The following is a 21,038-nucleotide window of genomic DNA, read 5'->3' as shown; positions in this document are numbered from 1 at the left end:
TGTACCTGAGCAAAGGCAATGAAGAGCAGCTGTTCGTGAGTGTATTTGAGGCCAGGCAGAGGCCTCTCTGGACCATGTTCCCTCACCCACTTCTGATATGCCTGAGGAGAGAGGGAGAGGTGTGGAAGGAGGGAATAATGACAGGCAGGAGATGCAAATGAAATTATGATCCTTCAACTCATGTCCAAAGAAGTGTATTTTCTTTAAGTTAAAATAAGATCTGACACCAAACAGGATACCTAATGAAACTGACTTATGTTTCCTTCAGTCAATCTTAATGATTGACATCACTAACAGACATTATGGCACGTTGATGCATTCGATATTATGATTTATTTAAAAGTCTTTATTCACTCCCTTTGTACTTTTGCATCTGCATGCACAAAACACATCTGTGTAGACTATCGACATGCTCAATATGGAACTGAATTATGCAGCGTAGGTTTTCTGCTGTCCATGAAAACATACACACACACATAAATATATATTAAAATTGTTTATCTTTTAACTTGATTCTGCAGCACTCGTAGTCTTTACTTTAATGCAAATAAAGCTTAGAAGAATATAGAGAAGGAGATTTTTGACACCGAGCAGACAGAGGCTTCGTGTACTGATAGGGCTGGATTCTAATGTTTGAATTTTGCAAAGCCGCATAGTCACAGTATTTGGACAATGATTATATCAGTTGTTACTTACATAGTATGACAGCTTCAGCCCTCCCATGTCTGCTATGTTCTCCCCCAGTGTCAGACGACCATTCACCTAGACATACAGAAGGAAAGCTGCTGAAACACTCAAATCTCCTAAACGACTCCTAATCTGCAGTTATACTTGTAATTACATGTACTTCATGGGTGTATTTCTGTTGGCACATGATTTAAGTTCTACTATAAAACAGATTGTTTTCTGCAGATTACTGCAGTGTACAGATCTTGTCCTCGGATGCAGCAATGTTTAAGAAAAATGTTGGCACTTGGAAACCGTGCTTATTTGCTTTCAGAACATTCTGTGGGATAGTAAAATTGATACGACTCTTATACCTCATCATCCTATTCGTGCTTGGCTAGTTCTTGGTTAGCTGCAATGACTTCCTGGAGTTGCAGCAGATTACCCGTTTCCCTTGCTTCCAGTCTTTACACTAAGCTAAACTAATGACCAGCTTCATATTTGCAAATACTTTCACAAGAGTGGCATTAATGTTTGCATCAAAAAGCATATTTTCAAAAATATCAGTCTCTTCTTTTATATCTGAGAAGTGCAAAAATTCGGAATCTTCAGCGTTTTTTACTCCACCAACTTGGTATTACACTTCGTTGAAGCTGGGGGACTGGGAAAAGATTGATTAAAAACAGAATGGTCAGAACTGAAGCAGCAGAAAATGACATAATTGGACTTTTAGTTCCTAGTAGTAGTAGAACAGCAAATTTCAAAAACCATTTACACTGTCTTTAGAGCCATCCTGCTTCCCTGCTCATGGTTTGTAACCACAGGTTGTATATACAAGATAAATAGCATCAGAGTTAGGAAAGCAAAGCCAACGTAGAATGCTGTAAGTCTGCATCTACAATTGTACAATTTCATTTAGCAAACACTTTTATCCAAAGCGACATACTTCTGGGAGTAGATACAGTGTGATAATAGGACCATGGTGTCTAAAGCAGTACAGTCTGAGTTAGTCTTACTAACTGCCAACAGGGGGCGACACTTCTGATTGCAAAAGAATTGTGATTGTACAGAAAGTCTGTGCAAAATGGCTTGACTTTTCACCTAAATTGGTACCTCAGTAAATGTTTTTCTCATGAGTTTATGACCTGAACTGCTTGTTTCAATAGTGTTTTTACAAACAGCATGTTTATTTGGTAAATCATTTTCCAATTGAAAGTAGATGATAAAGCAGGGTATGTTTTGGGACGGATGGGTTGCTGCTGTATTTTCTGTGTGTAGAGTCCTCTAAAAGTCAAGGCATTTGTACGTACATCCATCCATCCATCCATCCATCCATCCATCCATCCATCCATCCATCATCCATTTATGGAGTCTGACTTTTTAACATGATTTTTTGTTTTTTTTAAATAGAAAACTTGGGATATTTGAGCACAATCTGATGACACAAAGGTCTGCTGGAGCCACAAAACACATGCAACTGTTTTAACAGTTGCTAAGTCTTAAAATAATAAGTGGATCTTTATTATGGGAAATTGACGGAGCCCACCTTTAACTACTTATACTTATAATCATGCATTTATTCTGTACAAAATATAGCAAAAGTTTCATTCAATCAGTACTATTGATTCAATCAGAAGTAATAAATCAAACTGCATCATATTAGAGGTGAACACTGACTTTCTGATATATGGTTTTCAATATAAACCTAATATCAGTTTAGAACATCAGAGAGCCCATATATCCATGTCATGCTGTTGTAAAATTATGTGTACAGTGATGACTCAGTGATGTGTGTGTGTGTGTGTGTGTGTGTGTGTCTGTGTGTGTGCATGCTCACCTTCTGGTTATAAACAGTGAAGTTGTCGTAGAGCTTGACAATGCACTCAGCCTTCCTCTGAAACTTTCTGTAGGACTCCTCGGTCCACCACTGCTTGAGGTTGCCATGGCGGTCGTACTGGCCCCCTAGGGACATGAACCATTGCATCACTAAGATGAGGGGCAAAAGGGCAGGGGGGGGCGAGTGTTAGCATGGAGACAACACAATCTGCAACTTTCCTTCACAGCCCAAAGAACTGCCCAGCATGCCATCTCTTACACTCTTTGGTAGCTGCAGGGGTCAAACCATAAGAGGGCAAAAATGTTAGTAAATCCAGAGTTGGTGTTGGCTGATAAATTCTGTGCATGAGCCAACAGAACAGCACATCCAGCCAACTAAATTTGAAGGATAAAAATGGTGGTAGACTCTCTGGCAAAGAAGCTGGTAGTGCACAAACCTACCAGTCAGTTCAAGGTTTTCCAGCCTTTTGGCAGGCGGTTGAAAGAAATGTCATGTCTTCATTAAATTCTTTTGATGGATCTTGAAGGGCAGCACTTTAGACTGGAAATCAAAGTTCCGGGTTGTGGCTCAAAATAGCCTTTGCTGCACAGTTGCCCAACAAATTTCATTCAATTAAAAAAAAAAAAAAAAAAAAAAAGCATCAGGGAAACCTTTCGGCAGTACAACATAAAAATGTGGGTGTTAAGACTTTGTTGCAATGGATTATGGGTGAAGAGGTTATCATTCTTACCCCAGTCATCATATCCATGTGTTAGCTCATGGCCAATGATTGCTCCTATTCCTCCATAGTTCAGAGACCTGGCAAAAGGAAGAATATGGAACATTACACAAAGTGGAGACTTTCTTGGTCTCTACAGATGCGTAAATAGTATCACACTGTTTACTGTTAAACTGAGACTGAAAAAAAAGCATAACACATTAACTTTCCTTATGTAAAGTTCATAAGTTGTTTTACATACAATAGGGGCTTTTGCTTTAGGCCTGTTGTGGTTAATGTTAGCAAACTTTAAATTTGTTGCTTCAGTTTGCTGGCTTTGTGTCTTTGTGCTACTGTTTTGCTGTTTTTATTTTGTTGTAAAGAATACTGAGAAACTCTGGGAAGTACATTGCTTTCCCTGAAGTCAGATCAGAAGTTGGATGGCATTCTGCTGTCTGTTGAATATGAAGCTAGAGCATATACTTCATATAAAAGATAGACGTAGCCACCTTGACATCACCCATTGAATTGTGGACTATAAATCTGAAGCCTTGAGTTTTTAATTCCACGGTCACCACCTCAGTCATTTGAAACATAACGTGTGAGAGGTGGATCTGACTGACAACTTGAACAAGCTACGTACAGTAAAACAGTACCAATCTGGGAAACACAAGGTAGCCACACTCTAAACCAAAGCTTGTTCCATTGCCTATTTTCTTCAAAATGGGACCATAATTTACTAAATGAACATGATACAGTTTACAAAAAGTCTTCATACTAGCAGATAAGACCATGAACTCATTAGGAAAATGTTTACTCAGGTAATAAATCAAGTGAATAGTCGAAGTAGGGCCATTTTCTCTAACTTCCATACAATTAAACTTCTTTTCGCAACCAGAGGAGTCGCCCCCTGCTGGCTGTTACAGAGAATGTAGGTTTAATTCACTTGTGCCTTGGCTTATCTTTTATGATCATACGGTCATGTTTCTTACACAGGGAGGCAAGAAGATTCAAAACATTGTTAAAATGCTCTTTGAAGCTCGCTATACCTGTTTCACTTCTGACCATTCTGTTTTTAATCCATCTCTTCCTTGTCCCCCAGCTTTAAAGAAGTGTAATATTTAAATTGCTAGATTACAATTTCAACAAACTCTTGGAGAGTTATAGTCTGGTGGTCTGTCACAGACACTTTTTCTAGTCTGATGGAGTTCTCTTGACTCTGTTCAATACATGTGCAGTAGTTTGTATCTATGTATTCTACATATTGCATGTGGACATCAGACCTTGTGGACTTTGGTGCACTTCAGCGGACCGTTCGTGCGAATGTGCAAGGTATAATGCTGGCCTTAAGATGGAGGTCGGGACTGGGCTTTAATACATTTATGTTTCTATGCAGCTACCAGCTCCTCTAGTTCTTGTTTGCTGTCTATCACTGCCACTCTCAATTCTTGACCTAGAGCTGCTCAAACCGCAAGAGCAGGGTTTTTTCACCTTCACTTCCAGATTTTATTGAGCACACAGCTCACGGAGGTCCATAGAATGATAAAATAATGAAAGAGAAAAATAAACGTTTGTAGGGTACACGGCAATCACATCTAAAATCTTCTATCCTGAGATTGACATTACATATATGCAAAGTTAGGACAGCATGCTTATCCTCTCAGAACAGCTCGGAACAAAGCAGGATGCCTTTAGACTGCTTTGAAATGTCTCATTACAACTATTTGGCTTTCTTTCCCTTGTCCCATTATTCTCATTGCAAATTCTGTTCTGCCAAGCTAGATAAAAAATTTAAAAAAGCTGCACTTGAGAACTAATTTCTGATCTATGTGATTCAGATTGGTTTTGAATAAAAATCAGCTCAATGCCACATTTTTCTTGTTCACATTGATGAAAAGACATCAAATGTGTGTTTCACGTGAGGATAAGAATGTGCACTGGGACCTCTCAGATGCAACGTGAACATAAATCTTAATTTCCTGAGTTGCTGATAAAAAATTGAGCCCCCTGTAACACATCTCATCCATGTGTGAGTGCGAACAGCCTGAATGTGTCTCTACTAGCGGCGTACGCCACCAAAAAGCAGCAGGTCACTTCACCTCTCCTGGACCTCTGCGCTGGGATGGAGGGGCGTCTTTGCCACATGTGCAGATATAGAGAGTGATGAGAGGGCAGACTCAGGGCTATTCACATGGCTACGTCTGAAAATGACTTTCTGACAGCTAGTCGATATGCTGCCTCACACTGGGCCCGACTCCCTTGCTAAACTAACTGGCTGATTGAAGCTTCATTATAGTCGACGTGATAGCGGAGGGGTGTGTGTGTGTGTGTGTGTGTGTGTGTGTGTGTGTGTGTGTGTGTGTGTGTGTGTGTGTGTGTGAGAGAGAGAGAGAGGGAGAGAGGAGAGAGTTTCTGGGAGGTTAGGGCTACTGCAGTAATAACTTCAAGGGGACAGGTGCCTGCACACACACACACTTTCCTAGAATCATTAATTAATATTGATTAGCAATGCATGGTAGTAGGTATTGGAAGTAGTGGTGATCACCTCTAATGAAGACGTAGAAGTGCTGGCTAACGCTGGGTATACAAACTGCTAGGTCTAATTATCTTATATTTGTGAGGAGGGGTGTGTGTGCATGCGGTTGCTCAGGGAGTTGTATGAATGCAGAACGTGTAGCTACTTGGACTGTATTGTATGCAGAGGCTTAGAATAATGCTCAGTACTGGCAGCAGCGGGTTGCTCCTGAGCAAATTGCTTTGGTTAACAAAGAGTATGTTGAGTGGAAAAAGAGCTGTTTACCTGCTCTTTTCTCAATGCAGTCCTGCACTGCTTTCTTTATGACCCAACCGAAACTTTTTTCATTGATTTCCTTCCTTCCAGGCAGTCGTTTTGTTTTATTTCATGTCAGTTTTATATGAATATCAGCTTGCAGAGAGCAGCAAGTTACATTTAACTGAGATAGCAGTTGAAAATGCTCTCTTTACAGTGACAATGCTGCCTTTTTTCTAAAGCTTGATTCGTTGACGGGTGTGTTCCTGCACACTCCCACACATGACACTTTTGGCATAAACACTGTAATTACTCGGCCAAAGAGGCGGATCCTCGGCAGAGTTACGTGACGATCGGGGTACGTTTGTCTGTCTGTCTGTCTGTGTGCAACATTACTCAAAAACGGTCTAACGGATTTGGATGAAATTTTCAAGGAAGGTCAGAAATGACACAGGGACCAAGTGATTAGATTTTGGCAGTGATGTGGCTTATAGTCTAGATCCATGGATTTGTTAAAAGATTTCTTTATCATTGTGAGATAGCAGCACAACGTCACTGTAACTATGACAGCAAGTGATCACTACATCAGCTGCCTGCTGACGATCACGTGATTGTGATCCTACTACAAATCCACCACTGCAGACTTACTGGGACATACAATGAACAACTGATTAAATTGTGGGGGTGATTCCCATCAATTCCCGCCGCCCGCTACATATTTAGTTAATGCGATTCAGTATCCGTACATAACGTACACATGCCTAACATACACGAGTGCTCGCCACAAGGTCATTTTGTTTGCGGGTACATCTATATTAAATGGCCACATTCTATGGTGCCGTGATTTCTTCCACAAATTTGTTCAAGATTTCAGCCGTTGGACATGATACAACAACTGAGGAGCCTTGGCAGAGTACTTCGCTCTCTGAGTGCTTTTCCTGTTAGTTATGCAACATACATGCTGAATGTAGTCTTCTCAGTTTAATTTTCATTCATGAACGTGTTCTTAATCATGTTTTAAGACTCGACTGTTATGCTATTTGAGTCTCAAATGGATTTTTGTACTGTACTGAACAGTAAACAGTAGTGGCCTGGAATGTAAAAGTTATGGTATGCTTTAATGATGAGCCTACAGTATTATAAATTTAAACGGTTGCAAATCATTAATGATACAAAATTTGGAATCAACAGTGTAAAATGTGTAAAACAGCATGATCTGTTAAACCTGCAGAGTGGAACTTCTGACAGTAATTACACAAACACCATTGGCATGTACTAGAGACGAATGCCTCGCTGTGGATCACTTTCTTCTTTAAACTTTAATTCTTCCTCTGATTGCCATGTTTTTATTTCATCTGGAGCATTATAAACTTTTTTTGGAAGCCTCCTAGTTTTTTCTGCTAAGCTCTGCCATACTCATAGCTACTGGTGTGCCAGCACCGGTCTGTCACCACGGAAACCACATGTAAAAGTCCTGTGTGCTGTAAACTTCAGAGAGATTTAGCTGATGCTGAGGGTCTTTATCATCATTTAGTGACCTTGTTTGGCAAGGGTCTGGATGTGACACACTTGAACTTCAAAGAAAGAATCTGGAACTTTTGCTGAGCAATGGTCACAAGTGGCATTTCTGGGATTATCCTACATTTAATATTCCACTATTTCCCAGACGGTTCCCTTGAGCCAGTTTCTTTAAAGATGTCGTCATTTGCAGCCTGACTGACTGAGTGGAATGTGACTGTAATTAGGAAATCATGGTTATGATGCTATATTCGGGAAAGATAAAATGACCCTGGTTGTCAGTGAGAGGCCCAGAAATATGTAAATCATCGATTTTCATCAGTTTCTACACACATATGTCTACGTATACAAAATTGGAATTATTTATATTATTATTCTCATCATACCACTGTTAAGTGAACAAAAACCTTTTTTCTAACTTTCTGTAGCACTCAGTATTAAAAAGTGTCTGGAGATTAAGTTTGTATAAAGTACGAGTCATTTTTTGATCGGTTAGTTCCTGAATTAAACATAATTTAATAAATAAAAAATTAACACTTTTATTACGCGGCTCCTGGTTGGATTAGCATGTTTTTATTTTTCAAAGTATGGTATTCATTTTATAATGATGTTGCTTTAGAAATTTTCATTTGGATTTCAGTGAAGAGCTTTATTTCTTAACTTGTGGTATATAATTATGTATGAATATTAATTGAAAGGATTATTAAAACTGTGGGGACAATATTTGGTTCTTGTCACAAAGTGCCATGTTACCTATCAGCTGCTGCATTCTATTCCTGCAGGCCATGAAATACCTTGTATCTGACTGACCTTAGTTAAAAAATACAGGTAATCTCTATCTATAATGCACAACTGAGGAAGGATTAATTTGTGTTCTAATTTAAATTTAAATCTATCTACTAATTTAAAATTATGAGTAGTTTTGTCCAGTATTGCGGTGACTGTAATTCATACATTTTCATCTTGGAGATCTTATTTGAGAGCAAGAAATGACAACAACTGGATGAAGGAGTGCTGACAAAGACAGACAGGGAGGCTATCTACTTTCATGCACCATCAAATTACTCAATGGACTCAAATATAGGAAAGCGACCTCTCAATGACACCTGCTCCATTAGCGGGACCTTGTTCAGTAATTGAGCTCTTGGTGGGTAGTTAAATTGGTTTAATCAGGAGTGTTGGGACTTGTAGGAAAGCAGAGGCTTGCCAGACTAACGTAGCCTTTAATAACCTTTGTTGTTGTGGCTGTGGAGATGTTGTTGCCTCCCTACAGACAGCAGCGGAGAGGGGCAGGGAGAGTGGGAGGGCTACTTACTGTGGGAACTCAGGGTTGTAGAGAGTGGGCTGGAGGATGCCAGCAGGAAACACTATAAGACAGATAAAGAAAAAAAGGAGGGAAAATGAATTGTCCAGATATTCAAACAGCCTAAAAGTCATAAGAATATCACAATCAGCAAGTTTAGTTTCCTTCAAAGGGAAAAACTGTGCAGAGGAAATGGAAAACACAGATGCCTCATGCAGCCCTAGCCAGGATTTTAATCTACAATACAGCCATCCATACAACTAGCCCAAATGTAATAGTGCAGCTGCTATAGAGGACAGTGACAGAGAGTTTCCCTGTTTGGTCAAATATAATTCTACATACAAGTCAGTCTCTTAAGCAACAGCAAGTTCTTGCCTCATTCAGGAAAGCTGGATTCACTGACAGTGGTTTAACCTCATTACCTCGTCTACACCTTTGTACACCCTGAAAAAGACATTCATTTTATTGAAATCAATGCTATCTTCTGAAGTCTTTCAGACCTAAGACAGATGGTTATCTCTTGTTCCCCCTTGCTGCAGTCAGTCCTTGCAGTTAATCCAGCTTTACATCATCAGATATCTGTGTTATCAATGAGGAGCTGTTTACAGGATGTCCGTTGAATGTTGTCTGTGGTCATAGCATTAAAGGCTCTGAATGCCTGTTTTGTCAATCAGGACCTTACCAATGGTGTCCTATGTGAACACACAATCACTCCTGCTTCAGCACACTTCGAAAAAAATGATGTTGTGTACCTGTTGTGTATCCATTTCTTGTTCAGAGTTCCACCTATCCAATGTTTTCCAGTTCCTTCTGGAGGATCCCAAGGCTTTTTAGGTTAGATGACATATGTAATACCTCCAGTGAGTTCTGGATCTACGCTATATGCCCAGAAAACCTCTAAAGGAACGCACCCACAACGCATCTTAATCAGATGCCCAAACCTCATCATTTGGCTCCTTTTGATACAAAAGAGCAGTAACTCTACTCAAAATGCCCTCTGGATGTCTGAGCTCCTCCTCTTATCTCTGAGCTACCCTACAAAGGACACTCATTCTAATCACCATGACCATAGGTGAGGGTAGAACGTAGATCAACTGGTAAATCTAGAGCTTTCTCTTCTGGCTCATTATGACAATCTCTTTGCACGCCCACATTATTGCTGATGCTGCACTGAATGTCCATCCCATGCTCCATTTTCTGTCACTCGTGAACAGGATCGTGAGACACTTAAATACCTTTGCTTGAGGAAGCAACTCCCCCCAACCCGAAGGGAGCAATCCACCAGTTTCTAGCAGAGATCCAAGGTCTCAAACTTTTCAGTGCTGACTTTGCCGGTCACTTCACACTCCAGTCGCCCCAGTGCACGCTTAATGTCACAGTCCAATGAAGCCAACAGAAGCACATTATATGCAAAAAGCAGAGAGGCGACCCTAAAGTTTGACTCTGAAGACCTCCTCAGTCTGGCTGCACCTTAAGATCCTGTCTATAAATATCACAACAATGAGATCAGACACAAGGGGCAACCTTGGCAGAGTTCAACACCCACTAAAAACTTGTTTGCCTTTGTGCCAAGAATATGGGCATGTCCGTATTCTCAGTGCAAAGTGTTGTTGAGAATGGCCATTTTCAATGAGGTGCAGTTGTGTGTCAATATGAGGAGTAAATAGGTGACCATGCAGCTGATGATGATGTATGTGCTGAAAAAAGTAAGAAACTAAAAGATATGAAAAATATTGCCAAAATCAATAGGTGTTGTCATCTTGTGTACGAAAGCAACATCATTTGCATGTTAAAGAAGCTCAATATGACTGCACAGTAAGTTAAAATGCTCTCCAGACTGCAGGTGAACATGTTTCTTCTTTAACAATCAAGAGAAGACGTCATGATGATGTCGTCACCAGTAAGCCTCACAGAAAGAGAGAAACACAAAGACTAGGCTGCAGTTCACAAAACATCCCAAAACAAACTGGTGGAGTTGTGAAAGAAAGTTCTCTAGACTGATGGAACAAAAATAAACCTCAATCAAAGTGATGGGAAGACGAAAGTGTTGACAGAAAAAGGGAACAGCCCAAAGCACCACCTTATCTGTCAAACATGGTGGTGCTTCTGTTATAGTTTGGACATGTATGGCTGCCAATGGAACTGGCACACTGGCATTTACTGCTGCTGATGGAAATAACAGGATGAATGCAGAGGTACACAGGAACATTCTCTGTGCTCACATTCAGAAAAATGCATCAAAACTCTTTGGACAGCATTTCATCATTCAGGAGGACAGTATTCCTAAACATACGGTCAGAGCAGCCAAAGAGCTCAAATAGTTAGCATTCTGATGTTAGCATTTAAAGCATGGCCTCAAAGCATAGCCATACATTGTTCATATTATTTATCTAATTTATACAATCTAAGAAACATTCAGTGAATTAGTAAAGTTGCAGCTTACATCCAGGTCTGTCCAAATTCATGTAACATATTCACACAGACACTACAGATTTTAAACATGGATGCTTCACTTGCTTCTTTATCCCGGCACCACAGATGATCTAGATGATCAAGTTTAGTATCACAGACTCAGTATCTGACCAAATGTACACTACGGTTCAAAAGTTTGGGGTCACCCAGACAATTTCATGTTTTCCATGAAAACTCACACTTTTATCCATGTGCTAACATAACTGCACAAGGGTTTTCTAATCATCAATTAGCCTTTCAACACCATTAACTAACACAATGTAGCATTAGAACACAGGAGTGATGGTTGCTGGAAATGTTCCTCTGTCCCCCTATGTAGATATTCCATTAAAAATCAGCCGTTTCCAGCTAGAATAGTCATTTACCACATTATCAATGTCTAGACTGGATTTCTGATTCATTTAATGTTGTCTTCATTGAAACAAAACTGTTTTTCTCTAAAAAATAAGGACATATTTAAGTGACCCCAAACTTTTCAACGGTAGTGTAAAATACACTCAGTGTCCCCAGTATCCTAAAAAGGGTTTTCGCATGTCACAGTGAAGTTGATCTTTCACCTTTTGAATGTACAATGCCACCACTCCTTTATTTTACCATATTAGGCATTTTCTTGAAATGTGCTTTGTGAACTTACAGTGAACCACCAAACTCTAATCAGGTCATCCTGCAGTCCAAGTGAACATTTGTGTCAAATCTGAAGTCAGAGTCTTTAAGAGATTTTACATTTATGAGAATAAGATGGATGGATGAACAACCTGTAAACTTAACTCCTCCAGCCATAGCTGTACCTGGTGCAGGAACATGAAAAGTGATTCTGCAAAAATCACCGATTATGTATATTAGAGAGTAACATTAAATTAACCGCCATCCTTGTCTTCAAGCAGAACCTGATTCTACTTAATGGAATAAAGAAAGCTAAAGAGTCTGAGGTAGGAATTAAGTAGGCTACATTAATTTGCTTAAAGAAAAAAAAGGAGAATGTTAAAATGAACAAAAGAAATGAGGAAGAGCAGGGAAGTGAAGTAGCTGGATTAAGTGAGAGAAATAAGAAATCGTCTGGGTTTAAAAAAAATGATCCAGAGGGCCTTGATGACTGTGTTTGACTGACTCCTCCTATCCTCCAGCATCAGCTCGCGAGCACACCATTGATTTTTCTGCGAGAGATTTAATCCAGCAGGCAGGCAGCCACCGACAGCAGGGCCGATCAGGGAGAAGATGAGGAGGGAGGGATGGGAGGGGGAGGAGGGGTGACATCGCACAGCTAGATTTGTTAAAACTCAGGGAAGGTGTTACTGCTTGTTTTTCCTCCAGGGGGGTATTAAGCATGTGAGGTGGAGATCGAAAATAGAAAGTGAGCGATGAGAAGGAATATGATATGAGGAGGTGGACACTTTATTTTTTATTTTTTTTCTTGCGGCTATTGCGTTTGACTTGTTGAAAACACATGGCAACATGGTGTAATTGTGTGTAACTAATGCGTGGCCCATGTTGTGGTGCAGAATGGAAATGGAGGAGGGATTGGGTGTGTGTGTGTGTGTGTGTGTGTGTGTGTGTGTGTGTGTGTGTGTGTGTGTGTGTGTGGAAACGGATGACAGCAGGAACACAAATATCAGTATGTACAATGAAGAGTCACGCACTCACCCATTTGGTTCTTGTTAGGGAGGTAGTAGGCATTAAGAGCCTGAGGGGGGAGAAGCCATCTGAGGAGAAAAACAGTGTCAAACAAACAGGGTTTTAGAGATGGGATCCTTCACGCTCTTAAATCACCAATCTACCTACTCGAAACACACCCAGCTCCTGAACAGAATCCCAAACACCTCCGTGTATCTCTCTGTAAACCCCCTGGTGAGAAATATTCAGTGTGTGTGGTCCCACGGCCAAAGTTCCTCCCTGCATATGAAAACGTGGACAGTTCCTTTATGGTAATCCACTTAAAGCCAGTCCAATCGATTGGCACAAAATCCCCCCAAATGACTAACGCTGAAAGTGTGAGATGCCCTTGTTCTGGGAGTGAAAGACTGATGGCTCTGCATGGACCGCAAGGCATGAGGAGAGACAAACACGAGGGGGGGGGGGGGGGGGGGGGGGGGGAGTGTTTCTTTATTTCACTGTGACAAGACACAGTGAGCGATGAAAGGTTCACTTTTTGGTGATAAAGGGGGAGTATGTGATGTAACTCTTCAGGGCGTTGAGTGTGGGCTAATGATACAGTTGTTTTGAGCACCTTGGAATACTAATGTGACTGTAATGTGTTGTCATAGCAGAGAGCCACTCAATCCAGGCATACCGGGCTGTATTTTAGAAAAATGAAGCACATGTCCCACAGCACTTTTCTGCTGTCTGGCTGCTATAGATAAGTAAATCAAATGGATTTTCTGCAGCTGCGTGTGCCGATTTGGTATCTGTTGGTTTAATTTAGAGGCACATCAACAAATATGTCAAACTAAAAAGGGATTCATAGGGACACATGTTAGGCATGTCAAACATATTAGGGAGACACAGTGGTGGAACTGCAGCGTCTGGTGTGAGCCTCAGCTGCACGAGCTCAGGCTGGATCTCAAATACATTAACCGTGTTTTAATGGCTGCCACTGCATGTCAGCGAGCTGAGATGGCTGACTGGTGTAGCCCGTGTTATATGAGGAGATACGACACTCACGCTGTCTTGTCCACTTCTTCATGGATTTTCTTGACAGACAGCTTGATGTTGAACTTGATGCTGTTGAGGATGTTCTTGAAGTAGGTCTTCTCATCCACATCAAACTGCAAACACAGATATGAAGCATCTGAGTGGGAATGTCTCTGGTGAACATTAGGTATCCATCCATCCATCCATGCATCCATCCATCCATCCATCCATCCATCCATCCATCCATTGTCTGTACAACGCTTAATACTCATTAGGGAGGACGGGGGACTGGAGTCTAACCCAGCCGACTTAGGGTGAAGGCAGGAGACCACAGGGCTACATATAGAGACAAACAATCACACTCACATTCACACCTACAGACAATTTAGAATCTTCAATTAACGTCAGCATGTTTTTGGACTGTGGGAGGAAGCTGGAGAAAACCCACACATGCACAGGGAGAGCACAGAAACTCCATGTAGAAAGATCTGGGGAAGGCCGGGACCCGAACTGGGATCTTCTTGCTGCGCGGAGAAAGTGCTAAACACCAAACCACTGTGCAGCCCACATTAGGTACTAAAGGTGCAATATGCACGATTTTAAACATAAATATAAAATCAGTATTGCAGCAAATAACCATCTACTGTGTGAAGATAGTAGTTTTACCTGTATTGCTTACCTGAATTATGTACACTCCATTAATGTCTATTAGAGTTTAAACTGCTGTTTTGCGGCTCTCCTCTGTTCCTCCCTCTGTGCTCATATATTTTTCACTCCGGTCCGACAAATTGTGGAGGCAGACACACATGGAGCGGAACAAACCTGTTTATTTCTGTCTCAGATGTTGATTCTGGTGGCATCCAGTGGTTCTAAATATGGCACGCAGAACCTTGCAAAGAATTGTTTGAAATTTTGGGAAATGTGCTTATTGTCTTTCTGGAAGACAGAAGTTTATCTTCTAAGTATTTTCATGCCTGTAAAATCCAGGTAATAGTGAAAACACTGTAAACGGTGGAGAAACAGCAAACCTAGCTCTGGTTACAGGTTACAAAATGTGTCTTTTTACACCAATCAAACTCACTTTGGATTAAAAAAAATGAACGGTGACCTGTCCCAGCCAGGAAATAGTAGGCACATAACCCTGCAAGAAACTTGTTTTTTGTACAGAATAAGCAAACAAAATATAACATGTTCATTAGTGAACTTTCAAAGTGCTGTGTCCTCTGTTTACAGCCTTTGAGCAAAGCTAAACTAAACAGCTAATAGCTGTCGCCTCGTATTTACAGACTGATGTGAGAGTGATATTAATCTTCTAATCAAACTCTTGGCAAACAAATGTATTTTCCAAATGTCAAATTGTCCATTTAATCAGTGGTGTGTCTGTGGATGTGTGAGGTGAACAGAACTACAAGGTCTGCTATTAATTGTCCATTATGCTGTAAATAGAAGTGATCTGTAATGACTGGGCCAACACTTTAGTTGTGGTCCAGTACATGGGAGGACTGTTCCTTCTGCAGAGGTGTCTGACTCCTGATTAAAACGCATTTGCAGTAGTTTATTGTACACCGATTGAAAAGTAGTTTTGTTCACTTGCCAAAAGAGTTCTATATAACTTGCTTTCAGAACATCTCCATCCTTTAAACTGACAGTAAACACTTCATCTGTCTTGGTTGCTTTTTTTGCTTGTTTAGTCTCACAGGGCCTGATGAGCTTCTGTCAGTTTGTGACAAAAATACGCATCTGTACAGAGTTCTATTAGAAATTATGGTAGCAGATGGACGGAAATTTGCCACTGAAAGAAAGTAAACTTCCACAACCAGCAGCCACCGCTGTGTCTGTGCACTTTGAATATAAGGGGTAAAACTAAAAACACAACACACTGCTTATGAGTATAGCTGACACTAAAGGATTATTTTGTTTAGCAAACTGAATTTCTTGCAAAGTCTTATGTGAGATAATTGTCCCTGCTCTCATGTCTGTTTGCTACATATGAAACCAAGAGCCACTTATAGCTCAGCAACCCACTGACAAACATATATTTTGTGTTTTAGATTAGAAAAACAGGATAAAGCATGTTACTTGGTGACTTTAAAAGGAGCTGGTAGCTGAGTTTTGTTATCTGTGTACAGAGCCAGGCTAGCTATTTCCATCTGTTCCTTGACTTTATGCTAAGCTAAGTGTTTCTTACACTAAGATACATAATTGAAAAGCTTCAACAGTTCATTTTATGCGTTTTCACATCAAATTTAAGCTGTACTGTAGCAAATACAAACATCAAAGTTCCCTCCAGCTGCTATGTGGTCACTCTTGTCATTAACAGCTCATGTAACCACTTGGGTTAAAGTCTAGTCAGGTTGAGAAAAAGTTTTGTAATTATTAAATGCAATACACATTTACATGTTTTAAGTACATTTCTTTTTGTGAACTGTCAGTATTGTCTTATAATTTTTTTTAGTTTATTTTAAGCTTTTTGTATATGTCAGGGCTGCACAGTGGTTCGATAGTTAGCACTGTTGCCATCCAGCTAAAAGATCCCTGGTTCACGTCCTGGCCTTCCCAGGATCTTTCTGCATGGAGTTTGCATGTTCTCCCTGTGCATGTGTGGATTTTCTCCAGGTTCTCCAGCTTCCTCCCACAGTCCAAAAACATGCTGAGGTTAATTGGTGATTCTAAATTGTCTGCAGGTGTGAATGTGAGTGTGATTGTTTGTCTCTATGTGTAGTCTTGTGATAGACTGGTGATCTGTCCAGGGTGTCCCCTGCCTTCACTCTAAGTCAGCTGGGATAGACTCCAGCCCCCCGCGACCCTAATGAGGATTAAGCAGTGCATAGACAATAGTTGGATGTTTCTTGGTCAAGGTACGGTTAATATTGTCTTCTTTATATCATGTTGGATCATTTTGAATTTATGAGCTGATCATAGGTTTATGAAAAGCCCAAATCTGCACAAAAAAATCTACCTGTAGCTAATTGTTATATAAATTTGGTGAGTAGAGAACAAGTACTTGCTACATACATACATGTGTTTTAGTACAGATGTGAATTTCACACTTGTTGCCCCATAGACTGCTCCCGCTGTAAGTACCGTCTTCATGGTGTGTTAGATGTGTTTATAGTTTTCGGAATTGGTTTCTGTTTTTAGTCAGAATCTCACCACAGTTGTCCCCAGATGTGCAGTATATACCTTTGTTTATGTATCTGGCAACCACAAATTTCCCTCAATCAAATCTTTTAGTGTCAAGTGCGCTGCCTGCTCCCAGGTTTTATGTGCACTTTGTGGTTGGATCAACATACTCATATATTATTCCTCATGTCTTTTTTTTGAATGGTCTCATCAGGATGTCTTGGAATGTACTCCTGTATATGATGATGTATTTTCTCTGTCTGAATTCAATCAGCCAGGATGCACAGTAACACCTGATGGAAAATCATTCTACAGCCAAATAGAGAGAGAGAAAGGGATGCTGGGAAACAGGTCTGGAGTACGATGCAGAGTGAAATGGGAGGCTCATGACTCACCCCATATTCTTGATCAATGAGCTCAGGTTTGAGCAGGAAGTCTGGGTATCCTGTCATCACCATCATGTGCTTCAGCTGGGAGAGGAGAAGAAGAAAAGGGTGATGGAGCTGAGGAGGGAGTGGAGGAGAAACAACCAAACCTGTCCAACACTACCCCACATCCACTCGCTGCAACTAATAACCACTCATGCACACTTGATTCTGGACCCAGGCGCCATCTGAGCACACACACACACATCAGCTAATCAAGCAAACCCAATGTAATAGGATTACAGGGAAGCTCTTTATATTCAGCATGGCCCTCTAAAAGGATTATAACTTCAGATTGTAAAAGTATTAGAAGAGATATCTTGCAGTGCAGACCCTAAATCAGCACCACAGAGAGATCTGGATTAGGCGATCCTCACTCCTCAATGTCAAGCCTTTGATGTATTCTATCACACACTTCTATCTAACCAAGCAATCAATCAAACTCCTGGAAAGAAAAGAATCGCAAAGAAATAATTAAATCCTTTTCAAATACTAATCGGATCTAGAAAGCAGTCGTGTTTGTGATGCAGAGGTTCAGTTAAGCTCCAAACCTTTGCTCTGGCAGCGTCCTTAGTGGCTTCATCCATCCAGTCCAGCTCCTGCAGCCGGAGATCCAGGGAATGTTTTATGTCCTCTACCAGCTCCTGTACCTGCAAGGAGATCGCAGCACATTGGGTTCAGTTTGAAAATTTGTCTCCAGGGATTGGTTCCTTAGGTTTGTTCTACATGAACTCTGGCTGTCTGAAACCATTTAAAAAAAAAAAAAAACTGTCACCAGTACACCTGCAGGTTCGACACTTAAATGCTCAGTCGTGGTGTCAGCTGCCTATTTTGCTCGTGATGCATTTTTCAGCACATAAAAAAAATACCATGAAAATGTTAACAAAGGAAAAACTGAATTTTCACTGGAGGGAGTCTTTAAAGCTCCTTAAGATATATTCAAGAGCCTTTGAAGGCCTTACTTAACCTTTGAAAACAGAATTTCCATAATACTGTGGGGGATGTAAGAAGGAGGAGCAATGCTGCCATGGTGTGGATAAAAGAGAACTTTAAAGGGTAACTGCACCCTCAAATTTAGCTAGAACCCACTCTCTAAGCATATACAGTAAGAGATAGAGACTGACTTACCACAACTCAGTGTAGCATGGACAAAGAGCTGGTTGCCAGTCAGTAGAAGCACATTTAAGTCAACTATGTGGGTACCTGCGTTGTAACAGAGGGGCCATGAGAGACTTTCAGGTTTTTATTCCTTTGGAGGAGTGTCGTAGCCGTTGCCCTGCTGTTTATGATGGTTGACATTACCGTCCATCACCTCCAAATGTCTTGTAAAGCTTTGAATGCAGCACAGTCATCAGTGGGAGTATATGCTGTCTTTACTGTCACTGTGGAAAAGTAAGTGTTCATCAAGACTGATCATGCTAAACATACTGCAAGTCTGTGTAAGAGACACTAACTTGGGTTTATGGCTAGCCAGTCTTGGAGACGACAACACATTTGGCTAAACTGAACTTCAAAATCCAAGCCGACAGAAATAGAAAAAATTTAATGTATCAACACAGCATGCCATCAGAAATCCGAAAGTGCAGGAATGTGTAGGTTCCTGCACAACGTGTGACTCAAACTGAACCTAAAAAGATCTGTCTATGTCAGTATATTGAGATTTGACTGGGTTGTGACTTAAAGAAGGCCAAATGTAACACAAATCACTCTACATGGTTGATGTGTCTTCTTCCATGCCCTTTCCTCAGCCTTGTCAGTGTTTACAAACCTCTGTTTTGGAGAAATACTGAACATTTGACAGTTTTTTTTAGGCATTTTAAATTGGATTTCTCCAAATCCAGAAGATATGGTTTGTGTTTTTGTGAGTGGCGCTGCTTATGCTAGTGTAATTATAGCTAATTGGACTGGATTGCCCACAACAGTGACTTTCCAACCACCTTTGTAGTTCTATTGCTGCAGTTTCTGATGTAACTGTAGTGTAAAGCAAATTCTGATGTCTGATTTGTAATTACCACTGACCCTAAAGTGCAACTGAAACATATCCCGGTTCAACCATCACTGAATTTCTCACACAGTGCTGTTTTCTAAATAAATAGGACACAAGATGTGTAAGTCACAAACTTCTGCATGGAGGACGATAACATGCAGACTTTCAAAATGTGAGGGTGCTCATGACCGCCACTGATTAAATGATGATTGGTAAGATCATCTTTTGTCTATGACAGTTAGATCTTCATTAGAAACTAGAGCCCATTCCATCCATCCATCCATCCATCCATCCATCCATCCATCCATCCATCCATCCATCCATCCATCCATCATGACGATAGCCCACTGAGACCTACCCTCCACCCACTTCTTCCAGGGCTATACTGAGGAATTTATATACCAGTCAAGAGATGTCATTTCTCCAACGTATTGTGGGTCTGCCCTGGGATCTCCTCCCAGTTAACATCTGCTGTCCAAACTTGAAGTAAATTTCTAGGAATTATATTTCTGCTTCCTAAAACTATAGTCTACTGTAAACCTTTAAACGACACAATGACATGTGTCCTTCAGTTCTGTATACGTTGGCGATTCAGGATAACAAGAACACTTGTCTCCTCCCTCTGTCTCCTGCCACTGAGCTTCAGCTCTTGAGACTCATTAATTCCTGTTCGTGCTGAAGGAAGCAACATCAGTGAGTCAGTCAAGGCTGCACACGTCGCCGCTGGCTGGAGGTGTGATACCCCTCTTGTGCTGATAATGAGGTTTGCAACCTGTGTGAACATGCCAACATTTTACAGACTGATGTCTACGAACAATGTAGAAAGATCAGCGTTGACGTGGACAATGCTGAAAACGCGGTGAAAACTTCCTGTCACACACGAGGAGCGCTACATACATTCAGCACAGACACAACTGCTGCTTTGAGTGATTTTTAAATGATTTTGGAATACTTATGGAAATAGCACCCACGTCCTCTGACAAAAACTTGTCATACTGTAGGCTTCATCCTAAAAATCCTTCCTCTCTAGTCTTTTATTAATCAGAAAGGCTCCACTAGCTTGAAGCATTATTGAAATTTACCCTTAGTATCTTATTTGAATCTTAAACGGAACATTTGGAGTTTAAGAACTTAAATTTCAATTAAGGTACAGTATATAGAAAGTAATTAGCACCCAGAACTTATCCAGTTGTGTCAAACGTGCTTTATGCTTTGTGGTCCTGAGCTTTGGCAGAGATTTAAAAGTTTGCAAGGGAGAAAGACAGATGGCTCGCTGGTAGAAGTAGAGTCGGGTGAACAACGAGAGTATTAGAAGAAGAAGGTGAAAGGGAGATGATGGAGGGCTTAAAGAAGGAGCATGGGGTTACAGGGGTTAGAAATCCTATTGGGAACCATATCCCCATGTCCTAGAATGGACAAGAGACTGATGAGAATACATATGGGGAAGGATTAAGGTGAAACTGAGGGGGACCAGAGGGCAGAGGTGGGGGTATTAGTTGTGACTGACCTCAGCCAAGAACAAAATAGAAACAACAAGCAGTGAATGAGAGGTAGAAACTAGAGACAGTTCTGATTGGCATGGATGGGATTTCCAAATCCCAGTTCAGGAATC

General features: G+C 40.8%; 1 protein-coding gene across 2 annotated transcripts in view; it reads right to left on the bottom strand.

The window, feature by feature from the left end:
- LOC111582477 (endothelin-converting enzyme-like 1) overlaps positions 1-21,038 on the bottom strand; it is a 68,540-nt gene that overhangs the window by 3,694 nt on the left and 43,808 nt on the right. Inside the window, exons 8-16 of one of the 2 annotated variants that reach the window (XM_023291155.3) lie at positions 17,991-18,089; positions 17,410-17,484; positions 13,922-14,025; positions 12,905-12,963; positions 8,804-8,855; positions 3,234-3,301; positions 2,504-2,652; positions 697-762; positions 6-101 (exon numbers count right to left, since the gene is read on the bottom strand). In XM_023291155.3, the coding sequence (XP_023146923.1) occupies positions 6-101; positions 697-762; positions 2,504-2,652; positions 3,234-3,301; positions 8,804-8,855; positions 12,905-12,963; positions 13,922-14,025; positions 17,410-17,484; positions 17,991-18,089 (768 nt within the window). The remainder of the gene's footprint in view (positions 1-5; positions 102-696; positions 763-2,503; positions 2,653-3,233; positions 3,302-8,803; positions 8,856-12,904; positions 12,964-13,921; positions 14,026-17,409; positions 17,485-17,990; positions 18,090-21,038) is intronic. The other variant, XM_035957652.2, reaches the window with a different exon arrangement.

The sequence above is a fragment of the Amphiprion ocellaris genome, chromosome 7, assembly GCF_022539595.1.
Source record: "Amphiprion ocellaris isolate individual 3 ecotype Okinawa chromosome 7, ASM2253959v1, whole genome shotgun sequence".
Lineage (NCBI taxonomy): Eukaryota > Metazoa > Chordata > Actinopteri > Pomacentridae > Amphiprion > Amphiprion ocellaris.
This window is presented reverse-complemented; position numbering and strand designations above follow the sequence as displayed.